We start from the raw sequence: 21,337 nt of genomic DNA, 5'->3' as shown, positions 1-21,337 counted from the left end.
TCAATTATCGCCATTGAAGTGGTTCTTTGCGTTCTGAAACCATACTGACCAACATTTATTATTTGATGTTTTTCAAGGAATTTTTCTAATCTTGAATTAAAAAGTTTTTCTAAAATTTTTGAGAATTGAGGCAGTAGAGAAATAGGCCTATAATTGGTAAAACTGTGTTTTCATTACTTTTGTATAGTGGTATTACCTTCGCAATTTTCATTTTTTTTGGAAAACAACCGGACTGAAATGATAAATTACAGACATATGTTAAGGGACTAGCAATATTCAGAATAACCTGTTTAACTACAGACATATTTATGTCATGATAATCCATTGAAGACTTACTTTTACATTTTAATGTGATATTTATTACTTCTTGCTCATTTGTAGCTGAGAGGAACAGTGAAAAGGGATTTGATTTTATATTACTGATATTTTCATTTTTTTGACACGGGATGTCCGCTGCTAATTCAGGTCCAACATTTATAAAAAATTTATTGAACCCATCTACAATGTTACTCATGTTATGATTTTCACCATTTGCATCAATGAAACATTCAGGATATGATGTTCCAGAAGAGCCTTGTTTAATTAAGTTATTTAACACATCCCAAGTTCCTTTTATATTGTTTTTATTTTCATATAATCGTCTTCTATAATAAAGTTGTTTACATGTTCTTATAATATCAGTCAATTTATTTCTATATGCTTTATATCTTTGTTCCACTTCTTTTGTTTTTACTTTGATGAACTGTTTATACAGATTGTTTTTCTTTTTGCAAGCATTGATAATTCCTTTTGTGAACCAAGGACTTTTTATCTTTTTTTTCTTTGTCTTGTGTTCATTTACAGGACAATGTTTATTGTACCACATAGTAAAAATATCTAGGAAATTATCATAAGCCTTGTCCACATCTGACTCTTCATACACTGAACTCCAATCTTGTTGTGCTAAATCGAAATTGAAGGCATGAATTGCTTCTTCATTTATTGTTCGCTTTGCTATCGTAATCTTGGTATCTATTTTTTTTTAAATCACAGTCACACAAAGTAAAAACTGGTAAGTGGTCAGTTATGTCACAGACAAGCAGGCCACTATTAATTTGGAAATCCATGACATTAGTAAAAATGTTGTCAATAATAGTGGCGCTATGTGATGTTATTCTGCTTGGCTTTGTTATTTTTGGATATAGTGATAAGCTGTACATCGTGTCAGTAAAGTCATCAATGGCTTTTAACCTTGTTGGGTTTAGCAAATTAATATTAAAATCACCACAGATGAATAGTAATTTTTGATTCACCGAAGCAAACATTTTTTCTATCCATTCATAAAAAGTGTCAATACTTGAACTGGGTGTCCGATATATGCAACTTATTATAACATTTCTCTTTTTTTCATTCATGATCTCAATAGTCAGACATTCCAAAATTCCATCAATAGCCATAGACATAGTTGTTACAACATTATATTTTATAGAGTTATGAACATATATAGCAACCCCGCCGCCCGCCTTATTTAATCTATTCATGTATTTTAAATCATATCCATTCAAACAGAAATCTATTCCTTTATCGACATTGAACCAAGTTTCAGTGATGGCTATAACACTGAAGGGGTGAGAAAATTGTTGCAAGTAGTCCTTAATGAAATCAAAATTAGAGTACATACTTCTGCTGTTAAAGTGAATTAATGAGAGCTTCCCGTCTAGGTTGATTTTTTTTTCATATTGTTCCTGTGTGAAATAATTAAAATTTTTAACAAAAGAAGAAAGAAAATTACTTTCAGAATCTATTTCTGGGTCTATTATATTATGCTCCTTATATTCACAATCTAGATCAATTACTTTCTGTTGGAGAATTGATTTCAACGTGTCCATGTCATTTCCTGGTGTAATTAGAGATGTTGGTGTATTTATCATTTGATTGTCATTAGAGTTATATATTGCCTCAATACATTAGTGTCAGTTGTACTTGTCCAGATCCTCCATGTTCCTCACTATCAGTACTTTTGCCTCTTCTGGTGTCCCGTTTAGCTTAATGAAAATCTTGCAATTTGTTACCCATGTATGTTGTATTTTACCGTTCTTCTTCAGTTGCCTTGCCTTCCTCGCGATGTCTGCGTTTTTTCGTGTCAGATGCTCATTAATGAAAACGTCCGTGCCTTTCAGTTTGCGACCTTGTTCTTCCGATTGACGAATCTCATAATGACGGCCGGCGGTCTGTCACTCCTCCTGGGCAGTGGGTGACATGCTTCTACGTGCTCCAGGTCCATCTCTATCCCCTTGCTTTGGAGGAAGGAGGCTACCTGTTGCTCCAACGAGCGGGTCTCCTCGTCGCTGGGCTCCCCGACGCTCCCGGCCACCGCGCGCGTACGAGCACGGCTTGATTTTTATACCGCTAATGACCACGTCGTTCGTACGGGTGTACTGCTCCAGCTCATCCACCCGCCGCTCGAGATCCATAATTCGTCTGTCCTTCTCGGCATTTTGGAGGCGTAGCTGTTTTACCTCCTCCAAAAGCCCCAGAAGCAGCTCCTGCTGCGCCCTGACTGCGGCCACGTCTCCGCACAGTGCTCCGAGGGAGGTTTTTATGTCCTCGACCTCCTCTGGTGTTGGGCCTTTCTTGGGTGACATACTGTCATTAGTTTGTGTTACTCGTGAGACTCCAATAAAATATTTATCTTAACCAGCCATTCCAGTCCAGGGGTCCTTTCTTCTTTTATTTTAACTGGCGAGCTAGCAGCTGCTGGTAGCTAATGCTAATTTTTGCTCAAGCTAATTTCTTGAATATGAAGATTAACTGTCTGTTGTTTCATAAAGCTGTAAAGCCAGAGTGTAATAGTCTGTGGGTTTACTCAGAAGAGCTTCCAGAAAGCAGCAAACTCAGGCCTGCTGGGCGAGGTCTGTTTCTCGGAGAAGTTTGAAAAGTTTGAATATTACCGGCTGAACGGCTCCGAGCTGTGAGCGACCGTCTTGCTTGATTACTGATATACTAACATACACATGAGGGGTGAATTGTCAAGTGTTGTCTATTTAAAATAAAAATATGAATTTTTAGAGATATATGACATGGATGACTGGTTGGCTTAGAAGCCATGAAGGCCCCAATATGCAAATTTGAATGTCTCAGCCCTCATATATGATTGGCTGATTGGGAAGCCATGAAGGCCCAGATATGTAAATTTGAATGTCTCAGCCCTCAGATATGATTGGCTGGCTGGGAAGCCGTGCAGGCCCTGATATGTTAATTTGAATGTCTCAGTCCTCACAGAGGATTAGCTGCCTGGGGACCTAGCAGAAATATATAGAAATAGTATGATTAAGCAGAAATACTACATTTAGTAGAAATACTATGTTTTAGCACAAATACTATAAAATAGCAGAAATACTGTATTTAGCACAAACACTGAAAAGTGGCAGAAATATTATAACTTAACAGAAAAACTATGATTTAGCAGAATAGTAATAACTTACATAGAAATATTGGAAATACAAAATGGAAAGCTGAAAAATCTGAACATGCTTAGGTTACAAAACTACTAGTTGTTCAACTGTGACAAATTGGCAGAAATAAAAAAAAAAAACAACAAGAAAAAAGAGCAAGCAGATACACACAATTACAAATATGGACACATATTTGTAATTGTAATTTCATAAACACACATGCACAGACAGACACACACAGGATCAATGCCAGTCGACCAGTCTGAATATATTCAATGTCATTCCTACAATGAGATGCTGCAAAAGGGTCTCCCTCTCTCTCTGTAACACACACACACACACACACACACACACACACACACACACACACACACACACCAGCAGTAGCAGCATCAGTAGCAGCAGCAAGTGAACAAACAGGGGCTGTACATACAGTGTTTCCTGTATGTTTCTAGGTCAGTCAAAAAGCCTGGAGCTGCTCAATTTGAATCCACCAATCAGAGAGGCTGTGTACTTTTTCCCGCCAAAACAGGTGCACCTGTTTTCACACACACGCAGCACAGAGAGAGACAGGATTTTTGCAGTCTATTTCTCATAGTGAGGATTCCCCTCAAGTAAATGGCCATAATTTCCTAACCGTAGGGGCTAGAACAGTCATTCTTACACCGTTTTGTTCAGAAGAGATGGGTGAATCTTCAGGTGTTGACAATTTATCATTAAAATATGAATTATTGAAGATATTTGACTTGTAATGCACCATAACTAAGTAGAGGCAAAGCGAAAACTGCCTTGACTTGCCCTCAAACAACGCTTTGTAACTCTAAATCTATTTGGAGCATCGACATCATTCTTTCACCGTAAGAGACAGCAGGCTTTGGTGAACAGTCATGGAAATTTTCAGGTCTCTGTGGAAATCCATCAAAAAGATATGGCGAGAGAAAAAAGTGGTTCATTTCCAGAGTTGGAAATCTGAAGAAATCTGAGCGAAGGACCAATTTCCTACCCTCAAACAAACGTAATTCATGGCCAAATGGTAATAGGTGAGAAAAAAATTGAATTGTGAGCGTCAGGAGTGTCTGAAGATATATTGGCACAAGCCTCATGTCTTAACTTCGCTTCATTAAGGAGATATGACGATTCGAAAAAAGCGCCTCATTAGAGAATTTCAGCTGTGATTTTGAACAAACTGTCCATTGACTTTCTATGGAGAGTTTTCAGACTTGGTGTTGCTCTGAGGAGATTTGCCAAAATTCTATAAATCCCACAACAATGATAGTGACATTTTCTGAAAGCCAGCAAAAATACCTACGTTTTGATGTATAATTTGTAGGGGTTGAGTGAAAATTGTGTGGATGCTTAATCAGCATCCACACAATTAAAAATTAACAGCATGCTGTAGCTTTACGTAGAATGTTTTTTAATTTGTAAATAGTGTGTATTTTACTACGTTGTATTTATTTTATTCATTTATTTATTGGGGTTAAGTATTTCAAACTGTAACAGCATTCACTTGCATGTGACACAACAGCACAGCACAGTATAAGCAATTAAGTAATACATTTCATTAAAGATAAACACAAATGAAAATATCATCTCTTACCTGGACAACTGCATCTGGTAGCCCAACAAGGATTTGCAGACCTTTATTATAGCCAGAGTCTTGGTCATCAGCGATTCCATTGTGGGTAGGAGTGTGCCATAAAAACAATGGTCTTCTCCCTGAAGAATGTCCAGTGCCACAGTAAGTGGTTTCATGACTGCACAGTACTCTCTGATACATTGATGCTCCCTCTCATTGAAACATTTCAACTGTAGTGTGGATGAGATTGTGTTCAGCTCCACCAAAGGTATCTTTGAAATTCTCTCCAGAGCATAATGGAACGACTTACACCTTGTTGTGCAAGGTACTAGTAGCTTCTTTGCAATAATGTCCTCCACAATCTCAGCAGCCACTGTGGAACGACTGGCCTTGTTCCACAGCCCTGCACATTTTGTGGTGGCACTTCTGTAGATGTTTTTTGTTGCAGCTTGAGATAATAGCCACTTCTCCACATCAATGCAAGAGATAAGATTCATTGTGTGCGATGCACTTCTCTGATGTGGCGGTAAAGAAATTGCGTCATCAGCATCATCAGCACCATTCTGCAGCACATCCCCAATGGAAACAAAAGTCACCTCATCCTCCTTATCTTTAGAGTCATCCGACTCAGGTGGTGGCTGGTACACTTTAAAAGCCTTGACAAAATTGGAGCCATTATCCGTTACAGTTGATGTGATTTTAAACAATAGGCCATGAGATGAGTTAATGTTGTCCAGCTCAGATGCAATACTGTCATACGTATGTCGAACCATAAATCGCCTTGCATGCCAGCGCTGCTTTCTCACGTTTCATGTTTTGTGCATTTATCCAATGCGTGGTTACACCAAGAAAACTTTTATTATGCACTGTCCAAATGTCTGCTGTTGTGGAGATATATTCTACCATGTCAAGTGAATTTTTCTCTGGAGCTCTGACTCCATGTTGGCATATTCTTGGTCTAGATAACTGCAAAATGTCTTTCTGGATGGTGCCTTCCCAGCTCTCCCTCGCACAGGTATATGACTAATCAGTTGTCTGAAAGCATGGGACTCAACTGTTGAGATGGGTTTTCATGTCTTCCACAACATACCTGGCAATCAGCCTGTGTAGCTTTTGCTGGGTGATGGACTGTGATGGTAAATGGTAAATGGCCTGTATTTGTATAGCATTTTTCTAGTCCCTAAGGACCCCAAAGCGCTTTACACAACCTGTTATCCACCCATTCACACACACATTCACACACTGGTGATGGCAAGCTACATTGTAGCCACAGCCACCCTGGGGCGCACTGACAGAGGCGAGGCTGCCGGACACTGGCGCCCTGGCCCTCTGACCACCACCAGTAGGCAACGGGTGAAGTGTCTTGCCCAAGGACACAACGACCGAGACTGTCCAAGCCGGGGCTCGAACCCGCAACCTTCCGATTACAAGGCGAACTCCCAACTCTTGAGCCACGACTGTGCAACAGGTTGTGTGAAATCAAGCTCTTGTTGTTTTGCTGGAATAGCGTCAGCGGAGCTAGAGTCACCGACTTTACCTTCGGGTTCTTTTTCAACTAACTTGGTAGATGCATGCTGTTTCTGAAGATGTTTCATCAGATTAGAATTGCTGTTGAAAGAGTTTTAGAACCTCCACAGAGAGTACAGTTCACCACAATACTCTTTTCTTTTACCAACAGAAAGGAAAAATAATGTAGCAAAATGTGCTCCCCCTTCATGTAATAGCACAGCAAGGTCACGAGGTAGGTGATCAAGCAAAGGCCGCCATATCCTACAGAATGCATCACAATTGCCCTTTATAATGGCAGTAAGGCGCTCCATGGGCAACACCTTGAATGTTTCTCTGTACCATTGTGTAATAGTGGGGGTCTGTCTCTAAATCCATTGAAACAGTACACATCACCTCGCTAAATGTAAAAGTTTACATAACAAAAGCATTTGTACAGATGACACAGAAGCCCTTCTATAGATGGACCCAGAGTGAACAGGACAGGGTTCAGTGGGATCGTCTGGTGAAAGACTGAGCGAAGCTCCATAGCAAAATTTTTCCAAAATCTAGTAATTAAAGGACATTGCCATATGCAATGGTAGTAAGTCCCTACATCCGTATTGCACTTTACACAAAGAGGAGAAATCTGAGGATGAATTTTATTTAGAAACTCTGGCGTACGCTGTAGTCTATGTACGATTCTGTAACGGCTTTCCTGGAGTCTGTTACAGGAAGACATTTTCTTGGCAGATCTAAAAGTTTTGGACCATGCTTCTGCACTAAGCTGAACTTCAAGGTCGGTTTCCCACTGAACCCTGGCCTTGTCAGTGGTTACAATATTCAGATACAATAATTTCCTATGACAAAGAGAGATAAATTTCTTTTTTGTGATTATTTCCTCATTAAATTTAAGGAGAAAGTTTTCAATAGGATTTAAAGCAGGTTGATTGGCTCAAAATTTAAGGGAATTTATAAAATCTCTTACTTGCAGGAACCCAAAGAAGTGTTTCTATGGTAAATTATATTTAATTTGAATTTGATTAAAGGCCATAAAACTACCCCTTTCAAACAGATCGAATGCCAATCATCAAATATACTAATGCCAATACCTGGAGCTATGGTGGAGGTAATGATCCTGAGAGGCAACATTTGTATAGAATGTAATATTATCAGTAAAACATTCATTTTGATTAAACTTATTCTACCCATCCAAGATAAATAATAAATAAATAAATACAATTTTATTTATATAGCACCTTTCTAGACAGCGTCACAAAGTGCTACACATAAGATAACAAATAATAAAAGGGTAAAACAGACAATATAAAACAGGCAAAAATTAACCAAAAACAGTTTTAAAAAGGTGAGTTTTGAGTTGTTTTTTAAAAACAATTACCCAGTCCACAGTTCTTAATGTATGAGGGAGAGAGTTCCAGAGTCTCGGGGCCACAGTGGCAAAAGCTCTGTCACGCTTAGTTCTCATCTTAGTCTGTTTTAGAGCAAGTAAGCCCTGATCAGATGACCCTTGCAGCTGGGGCCCCATAAAACAGTTTGACCCACTTGACAAATTCAGATCCCAAATGAAATCTGTCCAAAACATCAAATAGATACTCCGACTCCACACGATCAAACGCTTTCTCGGCATCCAATGAAATTGCAAGAGCCCTATAATTGGTGTTCTGAGAAAACTGCACACCAGTTATGAGTCGGCGTACCTTGGAGCGGGAGTATCTATTCTTGACAAAACCCGTTTGGTCAGGCTTTATAAGAACTGGCAGGACCTCTTCCAGTCATCTAGATAAAGTTTTGGACAGAATCTTGCAATCTACACCGAGTAAACTTATAGGTCTTTAAGATGTACACAGATCTGCAGGTTTATCCTTCTTTAAGATCAGGGATATATGGGCAAGGTTTAAGGTGGGTGGAAGTGTGCTCCTCTCAAGAGATTCTACATACATGTTTAATAAAGGACCCACCATATGTTTAGCCATTTTTTTGTAAAACTCTGACCCAAACCCATCAGGGCCTGCAGCTTTTTCCTGTGCCCCAATGGGACTGCATGAATTTAATCGACTTTCCTCTGATAGTATAAGGAGATTAACATTATCATGAAACAATCTCCTTGCGTCTACAGTATTTTGAGATTCAGGGGAATATAAGTCCTGATAGAACTCTTTCATTATTTTGCTGGTAAGTTTAGCCTCAAATTGTAAAACACCTTTCTTATCTTTTAGAGAGGGTATTGCTTCAAATGCTCTTTTCCTGAATATCAGCTCACCTGGATCAGCCTCAGGCTCTGCACACGTTGTCCTCTGGCAGTTTTTATGGTCATGATCGGGCAAGTGGCGTCCCGAGGCGTAACGACCGCTGTAACTCAGGGGTGGAGATGAGTTTCAGGAGGGCCACCTAATACTCTGCCTTCAGTCAAAACACACCTGAGCTGTGGATTAGAAACACAGCTGTCAATCAGTGTGACGGTGCTGCTGAGGACGACGTAATTGACTGATCAACAGCTTCAGTTTAAAACACGAACACTCGTCAGAGCCCTGCAGGAATTTCTATGGCTAATGTAGTCAAAGGAGCTTGCAAAGAAAAGCGCCTGGACTTCTTTAAGTTGCTTGAAGACGTTTCACCTCTCGTCCGAGAAGCTTCTTCAGTTCTAAGGTCAAATGGTGGGGAGTCCCAGATTTAAACCTAGTGGGAGTGTCCCCCCACAGAGGGACAAAAGGACCCCCTGATGATCCTCTAATCGCCTGAGCCAAGGTGTGAAACTGGGTGTGGGTCCCAATCAGCCAGGGTTTCGGGTGAGCTCATTGTGAAACCTGGCCCCACCTTATCATGTGAATTCCTGAGGTCAGATGGCCCAGGATGTGAGTGGGCGTTAAGGCGTCTGGGGAGGGAACTCAAAACTGGATTATAGATGGCAGACAGTTGGTGTTGTAAACCACCGCCTCTGTTCAAAGATGGTCGCTCACAGTGGACATAAATGGCTTCTTTCACTCCTCTTTCAAACCATCTGTCCTCTCTGTCCAAAATGTGAGCGTGTTGCTGGGTCTGAAATGCACCGGGATGTCATGCTTGGACAAAACTCTCCTGAGTTTTTCTGATACACCGGCTACATAGGGGATGACAATGTTGTTGCGTCTGTCCTTCTTATCCTCCCTCGCTGGTGTCTGATCTTCTTTTCTGTGCCTCTTTGCTGACTTTAAGAACGCCCATTTAGGATAGCTGCACGTTTTGAGTGCTTCCTTTACATACGTGTGTTCCTTCATTTTTCCTTCAGGGTTAGAGGGAACATGTTCTGCCCGGTGGTGTAGGGTCCTAATTACTCCAAGTTTGTGTTCCAGAGGGTGATGGGAGTCAAAGAGGAGGTACTGGTCCGTGTGTGTGGGCTTCCGGTAAACTTCGATGTTGAGGTTGTCATTCTCTTCAATGTGCACAGCACAGTCCAGGAAAGGCAAACAGTTATCCTTTGTGTCTTCCCTGGTGAACTTGATGTTTTTATCCACAACATTAATGTGCGCAGTGAAGGATTTTGACCCAGGTGTCGTCTACATATCTGTACCAGTGGCTGGGTACTCTTCCTTTGAAAGAGCCAAGAGCCTTCCTTTCCACTTCCTCCATGTAAAGGTTGGCTACAATAGGTGACACGGGGGAGCCCATGGCACAGCCATGTTTTTGTCTGTAGAAGCCTTCGTTGTATTTGAAGTATGTAAGGCAGAGGTATAACAGTGTGCAAATCTGATCGGGTGTGAAGTTGGTCCTGTCTTCCAAGGAGCTGTCTTCTTGTAGTCGTTTTCTGACAGTCTCCACGGCCTCCGTGGTGGGTATGCAAGTGAAGAGAGAGACTACATCAAAGGACACCATGGTTTCATCTGGATCCAGGGTAAGTTTCTGGACCTTGTCAGTGAAGTCGGTGGAGTTCTTGATGTGGTGTGGGGGGATACTCCCCACCATTTGACCTTAGAACTGAAGAAGCTTCTCGGATGAGAGGTGAAACGTCTTCAAGCAACTTAAAGAAGTCCAGACGCTTTTCTTTGCAAGCTCCTTTGACTACGATGACCTGGATGACTGAGAACCTTCACAGACACATTGTAGCCTTTGCCATTTTTGAAGGTGGTTGAGATATTGGTGGATTATAATCAGTTTCAGGACTCAAACCACAGTTAAAATCCCCACCAATTATTACGTGATTTGGACACACAGAGGAGGTTTTTGCCAGAAGGTTTGACTAAAACAATCTATCAAAAGTATTTGGTGCATAAACACTTCCTAATAGAATTTGTTCCCCATATAAAAGCCCAGTAATCAGAAGAAATCGTCCGTCTGTATCCCTTACAATAGTATTTAGAGTGAACGATAGATTTTTATGGATTAATATTGCAGCGCCTCTACTTTCAGAGTTAAAAGAGGAATAGTAAATTTGTCCCACCCAATCACGCTTGAGTTTTAAGTGTTCAGAATCTGTGAGGTGAGTCTCTTGCAGTAATGCAATCTGCACTCTATCTTTTTTGAGTGAGGAAAATATTTTGCATTTCTTAATAACGTGAGAGTTATAATTTTTATGTTACTCATTGTAAAAGTTGTCAGTCATTTGACAAAAAGACCCATCATAATAAACACACTGTAGAAGATTTAACCCATGGCCTGGACTGGCTGTGCTGACATGAACAAAACCATCATAAACTAATGGCAAAGGAACCCTTACACACACAGCAAACTGCATAAGAATATAGGAATTAGGATAAACGTCAAAATATCACAAACCAGAAACAAACAAAACAAAACAAAAACAAAAAAAGAAAACGAAAAAGCCACCCACTGGGTGGTATTACAAGACCAGTGTAGCCAAAAGAAGTTTCACTCCATGGGAGAAAAGAAGAAAAAAAACAAAACAGAACCCCACCCCCGCTTCCCAAACCTGAATAAAATCGGGTTACTGTCAATTGTGAAACAAAATGAAAGACTGAGTAAACAATTAGTACTGTATACTAGATATTGGCCCTAAAGCCACTTTAGGTACAAAGAATGAACAAATCTCTATTTTCCCTTTAAACTGTCTCTTTTCCCTCAAGCTGCAATAAACGCTGTGGACTTACGCGTCCTATGGCGAGCTGAACCAATGTCATGTTCTAAGTTAAATCCAACAGTGCCACAGTTTATACGGGACAAGTATCAGTTGTCTTTTAATCCAGCGCATTGATGAAACTTTGTGCATCTTTAGGCGAATCAAACTTGTTCTCAGTGCCATTGTGATTCAACACGAGCGTCGCTGGGTAGCGCATTCTGAAGCGGATGCCCTTGTCAAGGCACGACAAGAAGCATTAAATCCCCGTCGTTTCTCACGTAGGAAAAATCCTGGTGTATAAAGATCCGCTGTCCGTCGTAGTGAAGTTCTAGGGCCGCTCTCATTGCTGCCATGATCCGCTGTTTGTCTCTGGAGTTGTGGAGCTTAATAACCACCAGCCTGGGGTGAGCACCCCGCGGGCCAAGGCCCTGGTGTGCACGGTCAATATGAATGCAGGCTTTACCCGTGGAGCTGTTCCCCAGTCCAAGCATAGCAGGCAGCCAGGCTTCAAAAAACTGAATAGGACTCTCACCCTCCGCGCTTTCTTTCAGATTAATAATGTGGATGTTGTCACGCCTGCTGCAGTTCTCTACATCATCCAAGCTTTTTGCCATGATCTTAATCTTCTCCTCAGCTTCGGCCAGTCTTCCCGCGAGGTCAGTCACCCCGTCTTCCACATCTGAGATTCTCTGCTCTGCCTCCGTGACGTGTTCGGAGATGTTTTCCAGCGAGGACGAAATTTTCTCTAGTGTCCCAGACAGTGTAGACAGTTTTTGGTCAATTACCTTACTGATGCTATTAGTCACTAGGGCTGCCACGATTACGTCGACTATCAAAATCGTCGACGACTAATTTAATAGTCGACGCATCATTTGAAGCTTTGTAAAATCCCAAAAGACGCAGGAACAAGTAATAGGATTTAAGAGTGTAATAATGGACAGAAACAGAAGATGGCAGCACTGCATGTACAAGGAGGCCAGCTGCCGTTAAACCCCGAAGAAGAAGAAGCTGTGTCCGGTATCGTAGCTGTGTCCAAATTCAGGAACAGCATCCTCCTGTGCCCGCATTTGTAGGCTGATTACGTTACAGCAACATGACGAAGACTGTCCAAATTTGAAGACTCCGACAAATACGGCCGACAAATGCGCCCTTCATTTGTCCAGCTTTGAAGGATGAGTCGGGTGTGTCCTTCGTGGCCCAACCTATCCCAGAATTCAGTTTCCAACAATGGCGGCACCTACTTAGTTTTAATATTACTCTTATTACTCTTTCTGGGTCACAAAATAAATGTTTAACATATTTTCAGGTGACAATGTAGCTGTGTAAACTTCAAATATCTGCTCAGTTTATCAAGACACCACATATTTTCGAAAGCGCTCCGACGTTTTCGGAGACGTCTGTTACCCACCACCTCGATAGCTAGCCGGGGGCAAGGCTCACTAAAGCCGGTGAGAACACCGGACTCCCGGCAAATCGTTTTCAAACCCACCGCCATCTTTCGCTACTCAGGTTAAACATGATATATAAGTCACTTAGATAACTTAAAAATGTTATTGTTTGGCTTTTTTCAGCATTTTATTTGTTCCTGAGTAAATCGGTTTGGCTGAGATTAAAGTTATAGTTTTTACACAACTGAATAAACGTCAAGCAGACAGCTGATTATCAGAAGTGTGAGATGCTCGAGAATTTACTTCGGTGTCCTGTTATATTTTAGATAGCAAGGAGCAGACGGCTGAGTTTATTAAACTCCACCGAAACAATCTGCAAACTTCATTAAAATTTAATAAACTAACTGTCATCTTGTCTTTATTCTTAGTTAGCACATACCTTAAACACTTAAACCTGTAAGCTAGTGATAGTTATATAAGAGCAGATGCTGCTGGTGCAATAAGCTGTACGTTTTACGTCCAATGGATGATGATCTGATTAGTCGACTAATCGCAAAAATAATCGGTGACTGGTCGACTATCAAAATAATCGTTTGTGGCAGCCCTATTAGTCACCTCACGTATGAGAGCTGCAGTGTCCTGGACTGGTCGCCTGTTGCTACTAGCATGTCAGTTTGACTAGCACTGGTCGTCATGGCAGCCGTCGTCTTTCGAGTCTGTATCTTTGTCTGTTTCGACATTACTTGTTGTCCAAAAAGCTGATTTAGGACTGTTGCGTATTCCCAAAGCCCTCAGTCAGTAGTTTACATAGAAATATAGACAGTAGCGCGCATTGCACTGTAATAAATACAGGCGGGAAGAGGAGCACAGTGAAAGCACGTCGTCTAGCCCAGTGTTTCCCAACCACTCTGCCGCGGCACATAGGTGTGCCGTGAGAGATCATCAGGTGTGCTGTGGGAAATTATTTAATTTTAATTAATTGGTCCAAAAATACAATTGAATAATTACTACAAGCAATAAAATCATAGTTGGGCATCTGTGCTTTCAATCCAGTGACTGGTAGAGTAATTACTCTTTCGTGTCAGTGGGTGGCAGTGGGTAGCGCAATATCACCTTGTTAAGTTAAGACAATAGAATTAGTGATGTGCGGTATGTGGCAGCTGCAAGACGTACAACAAAGATGGATAAATATTTGAAAAGAAAAACTGCGGACTCCGAACTGGGCCTTGGACAAAATTTTATTCCAGAGGAGCCTAGTACGAGCGGTGGTCAAAAAAAAGCAAAAACGGTGAGCTCGAGGCAATACAGCGGAAGTTATCTTTCGTTTGGATTTACTTTCACTGGAGATCCAACTGCACTGACTCTGCTATGTTCGGTGTGTCGAGAAAAGCTCTCAAACAGTGCCAAGCTTAAACGTCATCTTCATACAAAACATCCCTCACTTCAAAACAAGAACACAGACTATTTTGTTCGCCTGTGTCAACACGCTAAGAAACAGGTAACTTTAATGAGAAAAAACACAAAGGTGTCTAAAAGAGCTCTCAAAGCTAGCTACTTAGTAGCTGAACTTATAGCCAAATCCAAAAAACCACACACTGTAGCAGAGACATTAGTACTACCTGCCTGCAATGCCTTTGTGAATGAGATGCTGGGCCCTGATGTGGTTAAAGAAATAGCCAGAGTCCTGCTCTCAAATAACACAACTGCCAGACGCATCGATGACATGTCTGCAGACATTGAAAGTGTGGTTTTGGAGAAGATATGCTTCAGTGGGAAGTTTGCATTGCAACTTGATGAGTCTACGGACATTAGTGGACATTCCCAACTCTTGGCCAATGTGCGTTTTGTGGATGGAGACTCCATCAGAGAAAACTTTCTATTTTGCAAGGTCTGCCAGAAAAGACAACAGGAGAGGAAATTTTTCGGGTTGCATCCGAATATCTTGAACAAGGACGACTTAAGTGAGAAAACTGCATGTGTCTGCACTGATAGAGCAGCAGCCATGGTCGGGCGCCCCAAAGGTTTCGTTTGCAGAGTGAAAGCGATACACCAAGATGTTATTGTCACGCACTGTTTTCTGCACTGCGAGGCGCTCGTTTCCAAGACTTTACCATTCGCACGACATCCAACACAGGAGCTAGGTCTGCTGGTAAACTTTGTCAAAACTTCGTTGAATTTGGGTCTTCATTTCCTGCCAGAATATCATCTTTGTGTTCATCTAGACCAGGTTTCACACTGAGTGAGTATAAACAAACTGAGAGAATAACTTGCCATTATATGTACTGTATTAGGCTACAGTGTGTCATTTTGGAACAAGTTTGGTTGGTGGTGTGCCACAGGATATTTTTAATCTATAAAATGTGCCCTGACTCAAAAAAGGTTGAAAACACTGTTCTAGCCAACCATCTTCACCGGAAGCCCCCACAGATATTCTATTCTATTCTCTTCTTATCTATATTAAACAAATATGTAGGACTGCCTTTTTTACAGTATGAAACAAAGTGATGCGGCTGTTGTTCTGATTTGGTGCTGTTTAAATAAAATTGAATTGAATTGTACTCAGTGTCTTCATAGAGCAGAAGTGCTGAAACCCCTCACCCCACACACACACACACACACACACACACACACACACACACACACACACACACACACACTCAAAGGGTGAGTGATAGCTGTTGTCAAGCTGTGATTGGAAAAGTGGGCTATGTCTGAAATGACACATTACAGCGCTCGACAGCGACGTGGTGTCCTGAATGTTTCTCATCTACTGAGTCACCTGGAAGGATATTACACCTGAACACACACACACACACACACAGTGGTTAATGGGTTTTCCATGGGACTGACATCCCATCACATTATACAGTCAGAGCAGGAGGACTCCCTCACACATCATCTGTCCCTCCTTCAGGCTAAGGGCAGCCAGCCTCTCTCAGACCAGCAGCTGGACCAGAACCACAGAACAGAACCAGTGAGAACTGTTCTGAGACGGCCGCTGTGATTGGTTCTGCTGTTTCGAATGATAACTGTAAGGCAGGCTATGATTTGCGAAGCGCTGTCATTTAAATGCAGCAGAGTCATTTTTGGAGCAGGTGGGCACAGTAAACGTGGTGTTGCTGGTTATGACTGATTTGATTACAGTTAATCATGGAAAGTTTATTCAACAGTGATATTTACTATGCCATAGATATATGATGCATACATGGTATCATAGATCTTGTTAGGTGCTGGCTACCACTGGTTCCTGTGGATGCTACAGTGTGAGGCGATGGTGGGCGTCTGCAGCAGCACAGCGAGGGCTGAGGCTGGCTGGGATCAGCACACAGTAGCTAACGGTCCACACTGTGCTTCGCGGTTTTCAGGCACTGCGACCAGGAAACCAGAACCGGAGCAGGAGAAACAGTCGGACCACACGGTGAAGATCGCCGGCTCCATCGCCGGCATCCTGCTGTTCATCATTATCTTCCTGGGAGTCATCCTGCTGATGAAGAAACGGTAAGGAAATCACAAACACGGAAACAAGGCAGCCTGCAACTTTAGGACGCTGGGCTTTAAGAGTCCGTCGTAGTTTCACACTCTAATTGCTCTGGTTTTTACAGTTTACTGAGTGTAAGACTGAATTAGAGGATTCACTCTGGTCCCTGCTTCTCAATGTGTTTGTTTAACAGGTGATCTGAAATCCATTTCACTGATTTTACTATGAGAATGGTGAGTTTAATGACCATTAATGACCTGCTGTGGACCTTAATGGCAAAGATACTCGCAGCTGATTTAGTTCAATATATCAATAATAACTTGGTTGATAATGACACTAGCTACTGACGGGTGCGTTGTTACATTCTGAAACTTTATTTAGTACTAACGTTTCTGTGAGCAAGCCTTACGATTCAGAGGAGATGAAAACCAGACCTGAACCGACCGGCTGAGGAAGCTTATTGATAAAACGAGCAGGTCCACAGGTGCCCCTGAGTCCAGCAGCACTGGTGATGTCAGTGACATTTAACGAACTGCAGCTCGATTAAAGAAAGTCTGATCTTAGCTAAAAGGCTTTGTGACCAGAGTAGATGTGTCAGTCTAATCTGAGGCCGAGGTTCTTCAGATTTACACAATAACACCTCAAAGATGAGATGTTGGCATCACATAAACTGCAATTCAAGGAATTTACTGAGCAGTTGCTGGTTAGAGGGAACATCCAGGTATCGTCAGCAAAGAGGACGCTGTGGACTGTCAGCTTTATTATTTACCTGTTAAATCACAGGAAGCTGTTCCCAGCGTGGCTCACAGTGATGACGGAGAAACCTTCAGATGTGTGGCTGATGAAGCTCTGACCCTCACCCTGACATACAGAGTGTGAACCAGTGCTGCTCTCACCATGTTTGTGACGGAGCTGTAGTTACCTGTTCAGCCTGCTGACGGCTTCACTAAGGAGCTCCATCATTACACCACCTGTCATATCGAATCACCTGCTGGGTGCTGTGCTGAGTCAGCATTTGCTCTGGGAACCTCTAAAGCAGAATTACACAATCTATTAAACAAATATTACACAATGTTACAAACTCTTCTCCTCACAGACACACACACAGACAGACAGACAGACACAGACACACAGACACACACACACACACAGACACAATGTTACAAACTCTTCTCCTCACAGACACACACACACACACAGAGACAGACAGACACAGACACACAGACAGACACACACACACACACAGACACAATGTTACAAACTCTTCTCCTCACAGACACACACATACACAGACAGACACAGACACACACACACAGACACACAGACACACACACACAGACACACACACACACACACAGACACAATGTTACAAACTCTTCTCCCCACACACACACACACACACACACACACACACACACACACACACACACACACACACAGACAGACACAGACACAATGTTACAAACTCTTCTCCTCACAGACACACACACAGACAGACAGACACACAGACAGACACACACACACACAGACACAATGTTACAAACTCTTCTCCTCACAGACACACACAGACACATACACAGACAGACAGACACAGACACACACACACAGACACACACACACAGACACACACACACACACACACAGACACACACACACACACACAGACACACAGACAGACAGACAGATACACACACAGACAGACAGACACAGACACACACACACACACACACACACACACACACACAGACAGACAGACAGATACACACACACACACACACACACAGAAACAGACACACACAGACAGACACACACACAGACACAATGTTACAAACTCTTCTCCCCACACACACACACACACAGACACACACACAGACAGACACAGACACAATGTTACAAACTCTTCTCCTCACAGACACACACACACACACAGACAGACACACACACACAGACACACACACACACAGACACACACACACACACACACACCGATTCCTGTAACTTGTCCTTCGTCTCAGTCTCCTCATCTGTCTCTCGCTGGCTTCTCCACTCAGCAGCATGTCACATGTTAATAATCACATGTAAATATTCAGCCTTACATGTATGTCAGTTGCAGCAGATCTGCTGTGTTCCTTTCCGATCCTCTGGTGCAGGTCTTATAACATGTCCACCCTCAAAATAACGAGCTTAAAGCAGTGCGATTTGATTACTGTTTGATTTCCTCCCAGTTTGACTTGGTTCCAGTATGATCTGACCTCTGAGATGCTGGAACAGTTTTTTTAAGAATTAGTTTTCAAAAATCAGAACACTTTGTTAAATTATGTCTTTTCAATTCCGTTCTTTTGATTGGTCACTCGATTCCTGATTGTTCAGGTCTATTGATTGGGTTAGGGTTAGGTTCCAGTTTGATTTGATCCCAGTATGATCCCAGTGTGACTGTTTGGGTCTGTAGATTGCTGTGAGAGCTGCACGTGGACGATGGGGCCTGTAGATGGTGGCGTCCACAGAGCGGGGGGAGCTGCTGCACTGAGGGGTTAAATGAGCGGCGTGTGGACCTTCTGATGAGCGTGAGATTTCCAGGAAGTCAGAGAGGAGGACGGTGTTTTGTACGTGGAGCGTAGCTGGACATCAAAGACGCGGTCGTGCCGGCGTGCTGGCGGTGACACTGAGGAAAATGAGGATGAATAATGGAGCAGATTGCAGCAGTAATCACCATTAAACTGTATCTGGACCCACTTTATTCTCCAACATCAAACACACGGCCCCACTGGGACACACTAACACACACACAGCGCACACACATGATTTATTCTGCACACACACTTAAACACAGACAGAAAAGCTTCTGTGTTTGTAGAACGTCAAAGATAAGAGAGAAATTTAGATGAAAGAGCATTTTATTCTTTTTTTTCAGAGTCGCCTCGAGCTGAATGGCTTCAGGCAACGCAGACACAGGCACACACTTTTTGCTTCACACACACAAACACACACTTCTTCTAAAGCGTGTGTGTGTGTGTGTGCCCAGTTTGAGTCGCACTCATGTGTTGGGTCGATCGAGCTGTGATCTCCCTCACAGATATTAGAGAGAGAGCGAAAACGAGACGGCTGCTCAGCCTCTAATGAGGTTTTTAATGTTGACAGGGTGCGTTTGATTTCCACTCTGTGACCAAACGGGGGTCAGACTCATTACAGCGGGCGTGAAAACAGGAAGCTGGATGTTGAAGCAGTAATGCAGAGTGATGAGACCGCGGCTCTCAGACGTCCCCAGCACCGCCGCTTCCTGTCGTCAGGCTTCAAGCTGCCCAGTGACAGATGCTGATTAATCTGCCTGCAGCTGTTGATGTGCACGGGTGCATCAGTGAGAGCGAGGATGCTGAAGAAAAGCTTCTGCACTCATCGGGAGCTGCTCCATTTCCAAACACCACAAAACAAGCCAAACGCACGATGACCTTTGAACCCCTGAAAGCTTGCATTTTGTGCCGGCAGTGACTCAGACAGCAGAGAGAGAGCTGATTGAATCAGTGAGGTGAATTTCTGTCACAAGCAGAGAAACCTGAGGCGTCTTAGCGCTGAAATCCCAAGGACGACTCCCAAGGTTAGCATCCTGCCTCGCAGTTTTAAAGAAAGTCAGATATAATGCTTTCATCCTTTGGTCATACTCCAACGCTGTGCTGCTTTCATGACATTCAGCCTTGTACTTTTTCTCTAACACCGGAGGCTGAGCGCTGAAAAGCAGCTTCCTGTTTTCAGCACAAACCAGAGTCAGGCCTGACACATCGTACAAATACAGACATAGACTCCACGCTTTGAAGCGTTCCTCTATGTTTGTTTTAGAAGAAGTTGCCATATTTGGACAAGAGGTTGGAGCGCTAAGTTGTACAAAAGGACAGGAACCTCACAGCAGCTTTGTTATTGGTCACATGATGTCATTAAAAGGCTCCAACAGCACAAACACAGTGCAGAGGTCCAATTCAGGGGAAGCTAGCAGACAGCTAGCAGCTACCTGTGTCACCATCCACCTGTCAGTCACAGAGGCCACGCCCCTAATAATGCAATGCCTCGGTTTCCACGCATGCAACAAACAAACAAACAAAATCCTGTTAAATGCATGTAGACGTGGACTGAAAGCTTGATGTAAAAGTCATCTCGATGTGTTGACTGGTGTCAGCGTGAGCTCAGACTAACAGCCTGTTGTTAGACATGTGGAGGACCCAGAATAGAGCCCAGAGGAACCCCACGAGCTGCTGATTGGTGACTGGAAACACTCCTGCTGTTTCTCACTGAGGGTGATTTGATATAAACATGTTTATTCTTCTGTTTCCCAGTCCAGGCTAACCACCATGTAGCTGTCTGTACAGAGGAGTAAATACCACATGAGCTATGTACACACTCCTCTGAACCAATCAGACGTGATCCTCCCCTCGCACACTGGTGCCAGCCAATCACCGCTCTCCACTGCTCTCCTTCACACAGAGTGATTGTCTGTTCTCTCTGAGACATTAATCTGTGGTTTCCTTTTTCTGTTTCTTTCCCTCCATCTCATCACTCCCTCCGCTCCGCCCCCCCACCACTCAGACGAAGAAATTATCACTCCTACACTTATTACCTGTAAGTAACCTGTTTGACCTCTGACCCCTCACCTTCACACTGACATCAAAGCTGAAACACTGAATGTGTCCTGCCTGTAACCCTGATTACCCTGAACCTCTGACCTCTGACCCTGATTGTTTGATATTTAATCCCTGAACAGGTGATCTACCTGTGAGCAGCCCTTCTCTCTGTAGTCTGTAATGTAATTATAATCTGATCACCTTAACCCATAGGTTTAACCTTTGACCCCTAACCCAGAAACCAGAAGAAGCATGCCTCAGTGTCAGGTCTCCACCCCTCTCCTGACCTTTGGCC

General features: G+C 42.7%; 1 protein-coding gene and 1 pseudogene across 7 annotated transcripts in view; one reads left to right on the top strand and one right to left on the bottom strand.

The window, feature by feature from the left end:
* The window catches only part of LOC146380916 (receptor-type tyrosine-protein phosphatase mu-like), a 212,951-nt gene that overhangs the window by 121,785 nt on the left and 69,829 nt on the right, over window positions 1-21,337 (top strand). For 4 of the 7 annotated variants that reach the window (XM_084940251.1, XM_084940253.1, XM_084940249.1 and 1 more), the window contains 2 exons: window positions 16,323-16,455; window positions 21,008-21,040. In XM_084940251.1, coding sequence (XP_084796377.1) covers window positions 16,323-16,455; window positions 21,008-21,040 — 166 coding nt within the window. The remainder of the gene's footprint in view (window positions 1-16,322; window positions 16,456-21,007; window positions 21,041-21,337) is intronic. The other 3 variants (XM_084940255.1, XM_084940254.1, XM_084940250.1) reach the window with 1 other exon arrangement.
* LOC146380918 (uncharacterized) lies at window positions 5,031-8,833 on the bottom strand (annotated as a pseudogene).

The sequence above is a fragment of the Perissodus microlepis genome, chromosome 9, assembly GCF_051167445.1.
Source record: "Perissodus microlepis isolate ML-2025 ecotype Zambia chromosome 9, ASM5116744v1, whole genome shotgun sequence".
NCBI lineage: Eukaryota > Metazoa > Chordata > Actinopteri > Cichliformes > Cichlidae > Perissodus > Perissodus microlepis.
This window is presented reverse-complemented; position numbering and strand designations above follow the sequence as displayed.